This window comes from Aptenodytes forsteri, unplaced genomic scaffold (assembly GCF_000699145.1).
Source record: "Aptenodytes forsteri isolate BGI_AS27 unplaced genomic scaffold, ASM69914v1 Scaffold193, whole genome shotgun sequence".
NCBI classification, from domain to species: Eukaryota; Metazoa; Chordata; class Aves; order Sphenisciformes; family Spheniscidae; genus Aptenodytes; species Aptenodytes forsteri.
Genome location: NW_008795405.1, coordinates 1,268,241 through 1,282,501, shown reverse-complemented (window position 1 = coordinate 1,282,501; position 14,261 = coordinate 1,268,241). Strand labels below are relative to the sequence as shown.

Below are 14,261 nucleotides of genomic sequence, written 5' to 3'. Positions count from 1 at the left end.
ACCTAGTTATTAAAAAAAATTCTTTCTAGGTTCCTTTTGTCAATGCCTTACTGGGCACAACAGAAGAGAAAACCCATATTCCAGACCACAGATTATACACAAGGTAATTCTGCAGAACACACATGGATACTACTGCTGCATACAGCCCTGAATGGATAAACTGGTCATTTTCCTGTAAACAGCAGTCCTTAGCTATCAAACTGTCTAAATCATGGATCTGTTGAACATGATTTAAACTTCTTTTCTACTCAATCTTCATTTCCCACTTTTTTATTTCCCTTGTCTAAACACGCCTAGCTTTTTAAAAGATGCCTTGTTAATACTAATAGCCTCTTTTATCTGCTATCTCATCACGCCAGCTTCTCCCCACTCCTTTTCAGCTTTTCTAAAATCTTTGACAAGCAGCATACATTTGCTGAGCCTCAGTGTGGCATTTTTAAATACCATCCACACAGTCTGCAAACATTTTTCCTTTCTGACTGCCCCATCATAGCTTCTTTTTAATAGGTTCCTTCCCACTCCCTCCCCCCATCCTTTTTAAAAATCAAATGTTAATGTGCTGGATTTCTGGGGTTTGTTGCATCTACAAGGTTGCCCAATATCTATACAAATATATATATTACAGAGCAGATTATTGAAAGGAATTTTTTAAGAAGGTCCTGTATACTCCTCAGTACAGGATCAAGACTTGTGCTGCTTCTCTTGCTGCCTTCAACATTATTTCTGCTCCTTGAAGAAATAATTTATGGCTAGTAAAATGGCAATTTTACCATCGTGCCCTAAAATGATGACCCCTGCTCCCTCCCTGTCCCTCCCACCACCCACCCACTTCTGAAGGTTACTATATGCCCCATCCCATCCCAACCAACTTTATTTCTAGTCCTTAACACATTCCTGATTTCAACCAGTAAGTCACAATCCCTACTATCATCGTGACTGTCAGGCAGATAGTACAGCCCTCATATTCTATCTTGGTGAGGAAAGCCTGATTCACAGCGGTTCTATGTTGCTTAATGATAATAGTAAGCTTGTCTATGTTTTAACTCTAAGCTTAGTTTTATATACAGCATCACTCCTCTGCTGACATTACCAGCTCTCTTTACTATATAAAATACACCTCACAGTTAAAGCAGCTACTGATTATCTTTTTCAGCAACTTTGATATGATGTAATACAGCTAGCTTAATTTCATTAAAAAAATTAAAAGAAAAAAAAATAAATCAAGCTTTCCAACTTTACCCACCTTATTTCATAGACTAAAAATTTGTTACTTCTTGTTTTATCTTTGTTTCTGTACTTGCTTGTGGAAAAGTCCTAAAATAATGTACCACTACTTTCATGGAAACAATTTCTATAAAATTACTGTGATCACTAATGTACATGAAGAGGTAACATAACAGGGCCTTCACAATTCTGAAAACTCTGGAAAGCACTGTTCAAATTTTCACTAACTTTCAGCCCCCCAAATCAAAGAGTTACATTCAAATCAAACAGTCAGCATTGAATATAAAAAGACGAACCAGCACCTGTGTAGTTTCATTTCATTTTCTTGATAAAGCTCAGTCATCACTTTAAGTTTCTGCTGAAGCTTTTGAACTTCACTTTCAAAACATTCATTTTCAGACTGCAAGGAAGCTTGTTGACTTTGAAGGTTTTCTATACGTTCTGCCAAATTTAGAGATAATTATATTGGGACAATGCACAATTTACAAAATTAAAATATTTGCATTATATTAGTATACAAAAGGTCTGTAAAAACCTTTGATTCTATGTTGATTTAATAATATAAGCAATAATATGTTAATATATTTCAATAAATCATACAAATTGAGAAGCAGTATTGCTCCTTTTGATGGGAAGTCAGCAACCTATAATCTCTACCTGCCACAAAGTGCAGCTCTGAGCATGTATCTAGCCTTTGCTCCAAATTGTATAGCTTTTTGGAAAACAACGCAGTTCTGTAATTCACAATATAAATTTTCATTCAGGCCTTTCATTATTGTAATTAATCTACTAGAGGAGTAAAATTGGTACCATCATATACTCTTGCAGATTTACTCACACGAGATCTTGCTGAGTAGCCTGAAGGGATAACTCAGATTTGTCAAACTACCTTATCTTTCCAAATTAAAATCAGTCATGTTTCTTTTCCTATTTACTATTCCTATGCCTCTCTTCAAGAAACATAGAAAGATCAAGTAAGTATGAATATCTTTATAGGACAGAGTTACAATCAATTTGGAAAACACACTAGCACAAAGAGTCAGTTCAAAGGACTATAAAAAAACCTGAAAAATACAGTTTTACAGAGCATTTCATCACCCAAATAACAAAGCACGGTACATTCAAATGTGATGGCTACTCTGCTGGCTGTTATCTATGAAAGCAATAGCTAATTACAGGCTTTAATTTGAATTAAAGTGGCAGTGTTTTCATTTCATAAGGTTTAATTCAGTATGTCTTACATAACAAAGGAAAAAAAACAGAGCAAGATGCTTTTAGGTTCAATTGTCTAAATGCAGTATTTTGGATTTTAAGAAGTATTGAGCTTGCACCCATTACAAACTAACTACAATTAAGCTACCATTTTTAATAGATTGTTTTAAAATTTAATTATAACTCCATTGTTTCATGTCCAGAAATTAAAGAAGGTATTATTTATTTATTAACATCACTTTGCCCATGTATTTTAAGAATCTATAACAGTTAGAATTCTCCAATAGAGTACAACAAAATTTGCAAATGGTGCTTTAGCAACATCACTACACTTTGATTGCTTTACCTCTAAAATCAAATATTTAAAATAGCTAAGCAACTTAAACTCAAACAGGCATTTTAAAAATCAAGTAAAGCTATTAATGTAAACTTAACTCAGTTTTTACTGGAAGTAATACTTACAGCCTGCAAAACTATTTTACAAAAGCAGCATCTTATTAATCTTAAAGGCAAAAGAACATTTAATTACCTGTAAGTTCTCCTTTAGCTTTATTTTCATCAGACAGTTTTGAATACATTTGATCTCTTTCTGTTTCCAGGGTCTTTAAACAAGCATTTAACTACAATCAAATTTTTTAAAAAATGAGCATTTTAAGATTACCAGAATGCATGCAGAAATATCTAATTAAACATTAAAAGATGCCGAACTCTGTGGTACTGATACCTACATGCAATTAAACTTACCATAAAAATTGCATATATTCCCTCTAGTTTCCCTCCCTTCCATCCACAAGTTTCTTAAAATCACATACCTTTGCAGCATAGATCAATTTCTTTATAGTTCGTTTTTGCTGATCATCTGATTGACAGAATAGAATAATACATCACATAAAAAGCACAAAAACGTTTGTGACAGAGCTTACTACTATTCTTTTATTTTGTTTTTATAAAAAAGCAATCCCCAACATACCATGATAGGCATAGCATATTTGGAGGAAAAAGACAAAAAAAAAAAGGCAGGGGGGATGCCTATATTCTAGTGCTTGTTTGCCAATCAGTCAGACTCAGAATGCTCATGTTAAAAGTGAGATGCTGAATACACACTGTAAGATTCACTGGGCTGTGCCCTATGGTATAATCAGCACCACCATAAAAAGAAGCTGCAGCAAGAAAAAGGAAGAAAGGCTCTTCTGTGCTGCTGTTTTGGGGGGACCTACATCTACACCAATCTGATTCCAGTGCTACCATACTGCCTGCAACAAGTAACACCTGTGTAAGGACAAGGAAGCAGAAATTAGGCTCTAAGGACTCACAGTGCTACGGCTGGGAGGACCTTCAAGAAGAAATGAAAGCAAGGTTTTCACCTAAAAATGTTTGAGAATCACTACTTAATAGTAACATAGGCTAAAGCCATTCTGCAAGAGACTGAGCACTGAGTCTTTACATTGCTCTATGATAATATGTATGCTTTAGCTATATCCACACACTGCTCAACGGTAGCATAGGTTGTTATTCCGGAGGTGTCCAAGCATCAGTTAACCATTCAACATGAATAACATTGGGTGAGTTTTGAAAATCCAACTTCGACAAAGCTAATTTTTCAACTTTCCTGGAAGTTTGTTGGATCTGTATTTCTAAAACATCTATTAAATTAATATTTAAGATGGGAAGCTATACAAACCATACCTAAATGCTCTCCATTCTCTGTTTCACCCTTTATATCTGTGTCCCAGTGATTATCTTCAGTGTCATCATCTTCTTTTATTGCTGAACTCCAGTCTTTCATCTTCAGTAAGTATTGTGTCAGCGACTAAGAAAAAGCCCCCACAAAACACAAATGGTAAAATAAATACAAGCAATGAAAATGTAGTTACCATTACTTTTTCAGGATTTCTGTTCTTTATTTAGTTCCCTTTAAGTGAGCCCCATATACAGGATTCTAGATGTCTGATATTACCTTTTCCATTAAAACATATACATGCAGGTCAAAATGTGTGCCCTTGTGAAGACTTTTCAGATAGCCAAGTATGCATGCTTTTAGCAGGGCTTGTGTATGTAAGGTACACACATGCAAGAATACACTCCCAACTCCCACGCTCCAAATTGAAAAAAAATGCAAATACTCTACCAGAACTAAAAGAGTTTTTCCTTATTTAACGTGCTGACTTCCAAGGCTATCAGACCGCTCCATTGTGCTGCTAAGCAACCTTTTTTGCTTAGCAGGAAACAAGACATTAGAGGATGGAGACAGCAAACAAAAACCCAAAACAGCTTAATGCATATTAAGGCAAGGAGAGGTTGTTAGACTTTCTTGGAACTCAATGATTAGCATCAGTCTGAATAATTTGATTCAATGCTAGCTGTCATAATTTACCTTGACTTGACTCTCTTTATTTTTCAATACTTCTTCTATATCTGCTTTAGACGATTCAAACATCTTAGTTTGTTCATTTAGTTCACTAAATCGTTCACACCATCCTTCAGCTTCTTGCAAAAGCTAAAAAGGGAAATACCAGAGTAGCGTGATTGTCTATTGCAACCAAGAATCAAAGATGAATAGTACTTGAGCCTGTTATGTATATTATCTATACATAAGCAGAATTTTAAGCTCTCACCCATCAGTAAGAATTAACAGAGAGAGACTCCAAGACAGTTAAACTTCAGGAGTTGAAAAAAAAAAAAAGACTTTATGTTACTGTCCAGTTGCTTTAGCTGCACTAGCTCTCCATTGTCATTAGTAGTTAGGATATTTTTAAACATTTATAAGAGCAGTTAATATTCCACTTAGTTTAAAAACCCTGCTGTGACAACAGCAATGGATTTAAAATAGCGATAATTTGTGTAACAGCTACAAACACTGGGGAATGGACGGAAAGGAGAACACTCATTCCCCAATATGCACACACACTTCTGAAATCGTACCTGTGTCTCTTCAACCTAGAAGAGGTCAGTGAGGTAAGGGAAACCAGGAAGATTTTTAGACAGCTATTTAAATTCACGCGACTTGCAAAACTGTATTATTTCTCCTACTCTCCTCCATACCTCTTAAAGTAATTTTTAAATTTTATTTTAAAAAAACTTTTAAAAAAAACTTCCCCTATGGGGAAAACCCCCAGCCACTGTACATAATCAACACCAACTAGTATGTACCTCTAGTTAACTGCGGTTAACTAAAAAGACAGGTAGATTCCAAGGTTACATTTTACAGACATCCCCTAGTAAAATCTCATTTCACAAAAATACTTTACAGCAGTAAAGGGATTAGTACACTTAAGCACCAGTTCATTAAAAATAACCACTGCAACATATTAACTAATTAAACCATGCCTTCATATTGTGAGAACGAAATTGAACTGATGCAAATTTCTGTTAAGACAAAACATGCAGTACAAAAACAGTACAGTACAAAAAATTTGTCTTAGAGTCTGTCAAAAGAATATTGCTTAAAGTTGCACAACAGGCAACCAATTTAAAAGCAGTGAATGCACAGAAAGGAATAAGTAGTTTGAGCAACGATAACGTAACAGCCAGTTATACTAAAAATAAAACCAGAAAATGGTAGTTAAACAGGGGAACTGCCATGCAGATAGACAAGCAAGCCTGAACACTACTTATCAAAGATAAACTAGAAGGCATAAAACAAAAGGTATGTGACTAGAATTGGATGAACCCCACTTGGCACACAACTGCACCTTTCAAGCAGTAAAAGCCATGTATGAATTTGCAGCATCATGCAAACTACGTATGACAGATAAAACAAAAATACTCTTTATGCTAATACTGCTCAGAAGACGTACACAGGCAACTACTTTTATCATTAAATGTCATCCTCAAAGGGAAGCTAAACTTTAAGAGATTCCTTCTTCATGAAGCCAAAGAGAAAATAAATTGACATGACTTTATATACCTGTAAGAATTACTATGAAGAGAAATAGCAAGGATTTGCAATAAGCTAAAGCAATATATATTTCTAATGTTCCTGCAAAAACCAAAGCATAGAAAGTTTGGAGTTCACTAACAGTTCCCTTGTTCAAACTAAAAGGCCCAATCCTCTCTCTGACACATCATAAATCTGAGACAGCACATCTGTTATAATGTTTAAGCTATGATGTGCCAGACGATTATGACCCATTAGTGCAAACGGACAGAGGAAGAAAGTACTCTAGTTTCCGTGAACAAATAACACCTTTGTTACCTTTTAAGCATAAGTGAAATTCCATCTTTAAAAAAAAAAAAAGAAAAATAAAAAAGGGATATGGATATTCTAATATAGCAAACTAACTCACATGCTTACAAGAACCTCATAAAAGAGAATACAAATAAGCAAAGCAGATACTTTGTTCTTTCCTTATCAAGTTCCATCAACTCTTATCAGGTTATTTATCTATTAAAAAACATAGAAGAATACAATATACACAAATGTTCTCAAATTACTAAAAACTGCAATAAAGCTCAGTTAACAACAAAGTGTAGTAATTCATCCTAAATAATGTGGTTAAGGAACTACTATACTCAGGTTATTTTATCTGGAAGGAATGCAAAAAACCTTATTTTATCTAGGAACCTGGCAAGTTAATTACATCCTGGGAGTTGTTTTTACTGATTTTTTTTTCCTGGTTTTGCTCGATATAAAATGATTGCCTATAAGACGTAGAGTAATTGTCAGCACTTAGTATTATCTTACCCTAAGTACTATTTTTTAATAAAAGGAAAGAAAAAGAAGATTCTTTTCGCACACATACAAATAATTGGATTATTTCTGTTTGAACACAAGAAATTACCAGAGAAAAAACAAAAAAAATCCCCCTCTATTAAAACTTTGTGTACTGCCGCTCAAAATTTGTTACGTAAGTATACTGTCACATCTGAAATAAAGCACCAAGACCAGACCCTTCCTCCTCACAGAAACAAACAAAAAGGATGTACAGATTAGACGAAAAAGACTTTTGAAAGAAAATAATTCTCAAGCAATTTCATCTCACAGTGACAACACCCAAATCCACTGTTTCTCCACTCACAGCATCTAATAAAATTGTCTTCCTTTTTTTTTTTGTAGTCACAAATATGTACTCCTTCTAAAATTAGAGAAAAATATGTTTTACTGATAACAGAGTTGTGCAGAACTGAAATATTCCTCCTGCAGAAAATCTTCTATTTCCAGCAACCTGAGGGTTTTTTTTTCTGAATCGGTAAGTCTGATATGCACAGTGTTTTGATAGGACTAAAGCACTCCCCAGCGTTTTATAAGACTGCTAAAAACCAACAGGCCTGTACTTCTACTCCCTGGCTCCCCTGCCACCCCACCCTGCAAGATATCTATCAGGTTACTGTTCAGACAACCAGGAGATCATCAGTCAGTCAGGAAAATAAGCATATATCTATTAAAAAAAACAAACTAAAAACCAAAGACACAAAAAACCAAACAACAAACAACCCAAAAAACCAAAAACATTCCATGGAACATTTAACGTTCAGAGAGAATATCTTTTTGTTTGGAAAAAAACAGAATAATTTCTTTGTAAAACTACTTATTGCACAGGACAGTTATTGCATATGCTGAACATTTTAAAATAATCAGCATTCTTTGGGATCTGGCTACAGCACTGAGGAGAATAAACAGCTAAAATTTGTGAAGTAACAGTCTTTTCTGTCCCTTCATATTACTTACCTGACTTTCCATTAATTCATCCATACTAAAATTTGGGAAGTAACAGTCTTTTCTGTCCCTTCATATTACTTACCTGACTTTCCATTAATTCATCCATAGGGGTACTACAGTAAGTTTTTTACCTGCCTTTTGCGTACTCTGCAAATTCTTAATTTCTTTTGTTTTCTGGGTCAAGTATAAGCATTTTCTCTCTGCCCGTAGAGGATTCTAGCTGTGGACTTGCTCAAATCTTTCTGCTCTCCTCCAGGTCTCAGCAAAATTCTTATCAGTCTCACGTTACCATATGCTCTCTTTCTCACTGAACTCTATGCATGTTTCCCCGCAAACTCTAATTATTAAATTTCTTTTAAAACAGGACTACTTTAGACAAAGTTATTCCAACATCAAATCATTTTAAAGCCATGTCCTCTTCCTCATTCCATTTACTGGAACACGCAAGGGGTATTAACATGTTGAGAATGAGCTCCATGGAGAAATCGTATTTACATAGTATCGTAAGAAAATACAGTATTTCTAAGGATAACTAGGAAGAACCTACCTGTTTCTCACTTTCCTGGAGATGGCAGTTTTCGTCTACTGCATCTTGAATGGATGTCTTGAGTCTCTCTGTATTAATCTGATACACTTTTAGGGTGGACTTGGCCTAAGTGAAATAAAAAAAGTGAGTTGTTTAAACAGTATAGGTGAAGATATAAGTGGGGTCAGAATGGCATTATTAGACTTATTCTTAGGTTTTCTAGCTGTGCTATATACGTATTCTCACATTTTCCCTACAATTTCAACAGGTTTTGTTGATTGTAGTTTTGCAACATCCACAGTATCATTGTGGAGTAAGAAGGCAAAGAAAAGACAAGGTAACTGTACTTCCCAATAAATGCCAATCACTATATGAAATTCAAAGTTGCTAAATCAAGTCACACAGAAGTAATAAGCCTTACAAAGTCTTCTGGTTTACACAGCATATTATTTCTGCACCCTTAATAGAAAAAAAATTAATACAGTAACTACATGGAGAACAGAGAAATTGCAAAGATTTGAAAACAGAAACTATAAAGATTGGACATACCTCATCAATTTGTGACTGGATAGATTTTGCTTCATTCTCTAAAGACTCCACTCTCTTCTGAATTTCAGCCACCTGAAAATTATTAGTTGTCATATAGCTTCTTCCACAGATTTGACTGAAAAGGTCTAGGTAATTAATAAAGTTACTTTAATTTTTCAAACTGAGGAGGTTCTACTGCCAAACCAGTAAAAACAGCTTTTCTACTTTTGAGTGTTTTCCTTTATGGGTGTCATTTTTTCTAATATGCTACAGGGAGTACGAGGGGAGACAAAATGGGAAATGTAGTTTTTGTTTCAAAAAACCCAAAGAGAATAGTTTGTCTTCTCCATAGAGAATTTTTTTGTGGGACTTTTTTTTTTTTTAAATTAATAGCAACAAAGACAGGATTCTATTTATTCTTACCAAGTTATCACTTTCCGGTTGTTTAGATTTTTCTTCTTCCAGTTCTTTTTCTAGATTCTCTATTTCTTCATTGAGTTCCAAGTTTGACTTGTTCAGTTTTTCATGCATTTCCTAAATCAAGTTGTTTTGACAGATAACATAAAACATTTGACATTAATTACATATGAAGACAACAAGTATGTTTTAAATATGACAGCAAAGTACGTTTAACAAATGTCACCATATCAAGGATAAATCTCAAAGTACTCTAGAGACTCTTGCACGTTAACAAAACCTGTAACAATTAGCTCTATAGGATCTGAGGTGCAGAATGAAATAAATCTATTTGCTTTTTTGTTACATAAATTTTATAGAGCCCATTAGGCATTTGATTGACTTTTTCGGAACTCTTTTACAAATATATTCTCAGTTTGGGGGATATAAACAATGCAGTGGTAATTTTTGTTTACAACTGTGCTCCAGTAGCCTATAAAATATATTTGAGTAAAAATACTTCATGCACTACTCACTCTCTCTCTCCTAGAAACAGGAACAATTTACTTCTAAAAAAATTAAATATTGTCTAATATGCCATTTGCTCTAGTATTGACCATTTTTAATGCAATTGTTACAAAAACATCTCTTAATTTAAATGCCTCACTTCTATGTCATTTTCAGTAACCCCGGACTAAAATAACAATGCTCCCAACTAAAACAGTTAAGGTTTTTTGGGGTTTGTTTGGGATTTTTGTTGTTGTTGGTTTTGGTGGGTTATTATTAAAATATGGGCAGCATTTTCCTGAAATAGCGCTTTAAATTGTAGAAATAACAATTTCCATTTATCTTTTTACCTCAAAAAAAGATGTGTCTGTTGATTCTTTCATAACGTTATCATCCTTCAGAGACAATTCTAAATCTTCAAACTGAAAAGGAAATACTTTATGTCAGAATGTATGTAAAGAATTGCTTAAATAATAGCATTAATTTATGATGCTCTAGTCTGAAACACAGCCACCACCTAAATATTCACAAACACACCTTGCTGGAAATCAGGAAAGCCTTAGCCCTAGTAGATTATCCAAGTGGCATAAAACAAAGACCTTTTAAAGTTGCTTCATATTAAGAGTTAAAGGCAGAACTTGCTAACACTTTAATTGCACTTAAAGGCACTGACAGGAAAAAGCATTTGAAGAATCACTTTAAAAGGTTTTAAATATCTTACGTTTAGGTAGGTTAAATACTTTACATACTTGATAAATTGCGACCATTTCTGTGATGCATCTGAAAGCAGTAAGTGAGGACCATTACCTCTTTTTTGCAAAGGCTGAGTTTTTCCAGAATTTTGCATTTGTCTTCAACTAGTTCAGCAATTTTATTTGCAAGCTGTTTTTCCCTTCCTAAAAAAAGACACGGTTAAGTGTTGCAACATCCCAAATAATTAAAAGGAGAAAAAAAAGAAAGACAAAAAAAGTAATACTCCAAAGAAACAGTATGAAAAATAAGCTTACCTACATAAAGTCGACTCCTAACCTGAAATAAAAAGAATAAATACTGAAAATGTCTGATCAATTACTCTTGCATAGCATCTGAAAATTAATCTTTTAAGCTGTGGTTCCATGATCTATTTAACCATGGAACTTAAAAAAGGAATATAAATACAGGCTACTGTTAAAAATGGGCAATTGCATCCTCTGCTCTTACTGCCTCAATGGCTGTGTGTTTGCCCCGTCCTTCTCTCACTCTAATTAAACAGAGAGAAGAGCGGAAAGGAGCTTAGTTTTCACCTGGATCACTTTTATAACACACCTCTGTATAGTCATCACATAACCATGACTGCCAACACAAAGCAGTAGTGGACATGCACAGCCAAAAGAGTACGAAAGGGGAGGGAGGGGGAAGCTCCACGTGCCAGCTCAGACTTAACTTCCTACAAGGAAAAAAAACCCACACGTTATAACACGTAACAGTTAGAACCGCAGTAAGGGTACTACTTGATGGGCATCCTGCCCAGATGCAACTCAGTGGGAAGCACCAAATCAGCAGCTGCCACATGGGGTCTAGTGCCCTAGAATCAAACTCTAACAAACTGCGGGACAAAATCTGCCACAAATGGCCTGGACAAGAGATGCAGAACTTGGCTGAACCCACAAAAACTTTACAACACAGCATTCCTCTCAAGGCTGGGCCTGGATCATGTGCCTAACAGACAATGGGTGCCTCAGATTTTCCCTGTTTCCTCCTCATTTAAAGCCATGGGATGGCCAAGGAGTCTAAGTAATAGAAAAAGGGGAAGAATGTCACAAGCACACCTTATCCTATCATCCCCCCAAAAAAACCAAACCCCACCGAGTAAGTAACCATTAATTCTTCAAAGAGCAGTCAGTGCAGTCCTAACTACAGATGACTGACAAAGCTATCAGTAACTTCTGTAATATCTAATGCCTTAGTGACATATGCAGGAGGAAAACAACACTAGAGTTGCTGCTTGACTGATTTCAGCTGAAACGCCTCTTTCATACCACCTAGAGGGATGCTGCTAGAAAAGAGAAGGAATAACCCAAATTATAAATATATTAACTTACACAAATACAGATCCCCTTCCAGACATTCTGAATTGCTGCTGCAGAATAGGGTGGCATTTTTCCAGATCTAAGTTGATGTTAGAACCTTAAAAATGCAGTTGCTCATATCTGAAAAACTAAACCGCTATGCAACCTATCTTCAAACATGAGCATCATTACACCTAGCACCAAATCACAATCTGTCTATTTAAGAGTATGCAAAAACTGGGGAGAAATGCTAAATTGAAATAAACTGAATTATGGACACTGAACCCATTTCATTAGTCGGGAGAGTATGGTAGGCAGCTGTTATTACTCAGATCCTTACTCACTCACCATAGAAGACAACCCTTACCTCAAAAATATAATCTGATTTGTGCGTTAAAAGGCTTCAGTACTGCATTTCTCAGAGTCATCAGCTTAGTGCTCACAAACAGCACAGAGTAAAATTGGTTCAGTGTTCCAATAAACACAGTCAAGGTCACTGTCCGAAGAGTTTTAAAATGCCTCCCTTTATGGGAATCCATCTGGATTGCTTTTGCTTACAATTACCTTGAAAGACCTGAGCTGGTCTGGCTATAGCCAGGGTAGTTGCAGAGATATCACTACACACAGCAATACATACACCCTAGGGAAGACCTCTGTATCCCGTGAAAATAATTTCAGGGGTGACTTTGAAAGTCTGGCATAGGAATTAAAAAGGGAAGGAAAAAGGAAGCCTTACTACAGAGTTTCATTGCATCTCCTCTAATGACAACAGTCACTCAGCACACGTCCAAACACTTACTACTTCTCAATTTCTCTTTTAGAGGGATTCTGAATTCAATCCCAACAGATTTAAAACTCCGAAGCATTATATATCTTGAACAGAATAACAATTTCAATTCATGCCATTCAATTCAAACCATTAATGCACTCTACATATCTGCATGTAATTTGAACACTTACTGATTGATAACTTCTATACATGAACAAGAGGATTGTAAAGGCTCCAACAATGCCAGCACAAATCACTATTTCCGACGAGAAACCATACAGATCAGGACCAGGTCTCATATCTTCAGGCAGTGAAGCCACAGCCTGAAAAATAACGTAAAGAGCTTCAACTAAAGGAAAAGAGGTTAATATTTTCAACAGAAATAGACATTACATGTTGACTTAAGTTTACTTCTAAAGCTTGTACAGGCTTGTACATCCATTTTTTCCAAAACTGTGAGAAAATGGTTAACAGAAGCCTTTGATTTTTAAATTATACATTTACCAAGTGAAGAAAAAAAAAAAACGAGAAAAGTTCAAAGAGCTTCAACTAAAGGAAAAGAGGTTAATATTTTCAACAGAAATAGACATTACATGTTGACTTAAGTTTACTTCTAAAGCTTGTACAGGCTTGTACATCCATTTTTTCCAAAACTGTGAGAAAATGGTTAACAGAAGCCTTTGATTTTTAAATTATACATTTACCAAGTGAAGAAAAAAAAAAAACGAGAAAAGTTCCAAGAAGATATGATGATGACTAGATAAAGCTCCGAGAACTTTTCCTTCTGAACCTACCAGTTATGGTAAATTCTCCTTCAAGTTGTCTACACGTTTCACTGTTAGAAGAATCAATACTCATAAGTATTTCATTATTTACTGGTAGAAAATTTGTTTGGTAGAAAAACCTGCTCAACCAACTTTATGCTAAAATAACACACTGAACACAGTCAATGATTTAACACATTTTAAACACTTAAATACACCCACATCTTATCTGTAAACGGATATCACTGTTTTCTCAAAGATATAACCCGCTTAATGTAGCTCACATTTACTACCCGGGACCTGCGTTTAAGAACGTGTTACTGTGCAGTAAAGTCTTAATCTCGATTTCTTTAATAAAACGGCCAGGCTACCCCTATCTCGACCCAAGAGGGGCGTGCGTGTGCGTGAGATCAGGGAGCGTTCGTTTCACTGCTTCGGCTTTTTGAGATCTCCGGTATTCTCGAAGAAACGCCCCGCTACAGCGGGCCCGGCGCGGCCCCGGGGTCCCCCCAGGCCCCCTCCCGGCCGCGCAGCTCGGCAGGCTGCCAAGCCCCGACGCACGCCGGCGAGGCGCTGCCCGGCTCTACGCCGCGCACGGGGTTTCCGTGCGGCAGCCGCCCGCTCCCGG

General features: G+C 35.8%; 1 protein-coding gene across 1 annotated transcript in view; it reads right to left on the bottom strand.

Annotated features, from left to right (window-relative positions):
- The window catches only part of MIA2 (melanoma inhibitory activity 2), a 28,238-nt gene that overhangs the window by 13,018 nt on the left and 959 nt on the right, over positions 1-14,261 (bottom strand). The window contains exons 2-13 of the mRNA XM_009280693.2: positions 13,061-13,192; positions 11,060-11,081; positions 10,860-10,948; positions 10,403-10,474; positions 9,573-9,683; positions 9,171-9,242; positions 8,643-8,747; positions 4,811-4,933; positions 4,123-4,246; positions 3,249-3,295; positions 2,966-3,056; positions 1,527-1,665 (exon numbers count right to left, since the gene is read on the bottom strand). Of these exons, the coding sequence (XP_009278968.1) occupies positions 1,527-1,665; positions 2,966-3,056; positions 3,249-3,295; positions 4,123-4,246; positions 4,811-4,933; positions 8,643-8,747; positions 9,171-9,242; positions 9,573-9,683; positions 10,403-10,474; positions 10,860-10,948; positions 11,060-11,081; positions 13,061-13,168 (1,103 nt within the window). The 5' untranslated portion in view covers positions 13,169-13,192. The remainder of the gene's footprint in view (positions 1-1,526; positions 1,666-2,965; positions 3,057-3,248; positions 3,296-4,122; positions 4,247-4,810; positions 4,934-8,642; positions 8,748-9,170; positions 9,243-9,572; positions 9,684-10,402; positions 10,475-10,859; positions 10,949-11,059; positions 11,082-13,060; positions 13,193-14,261) is intronic.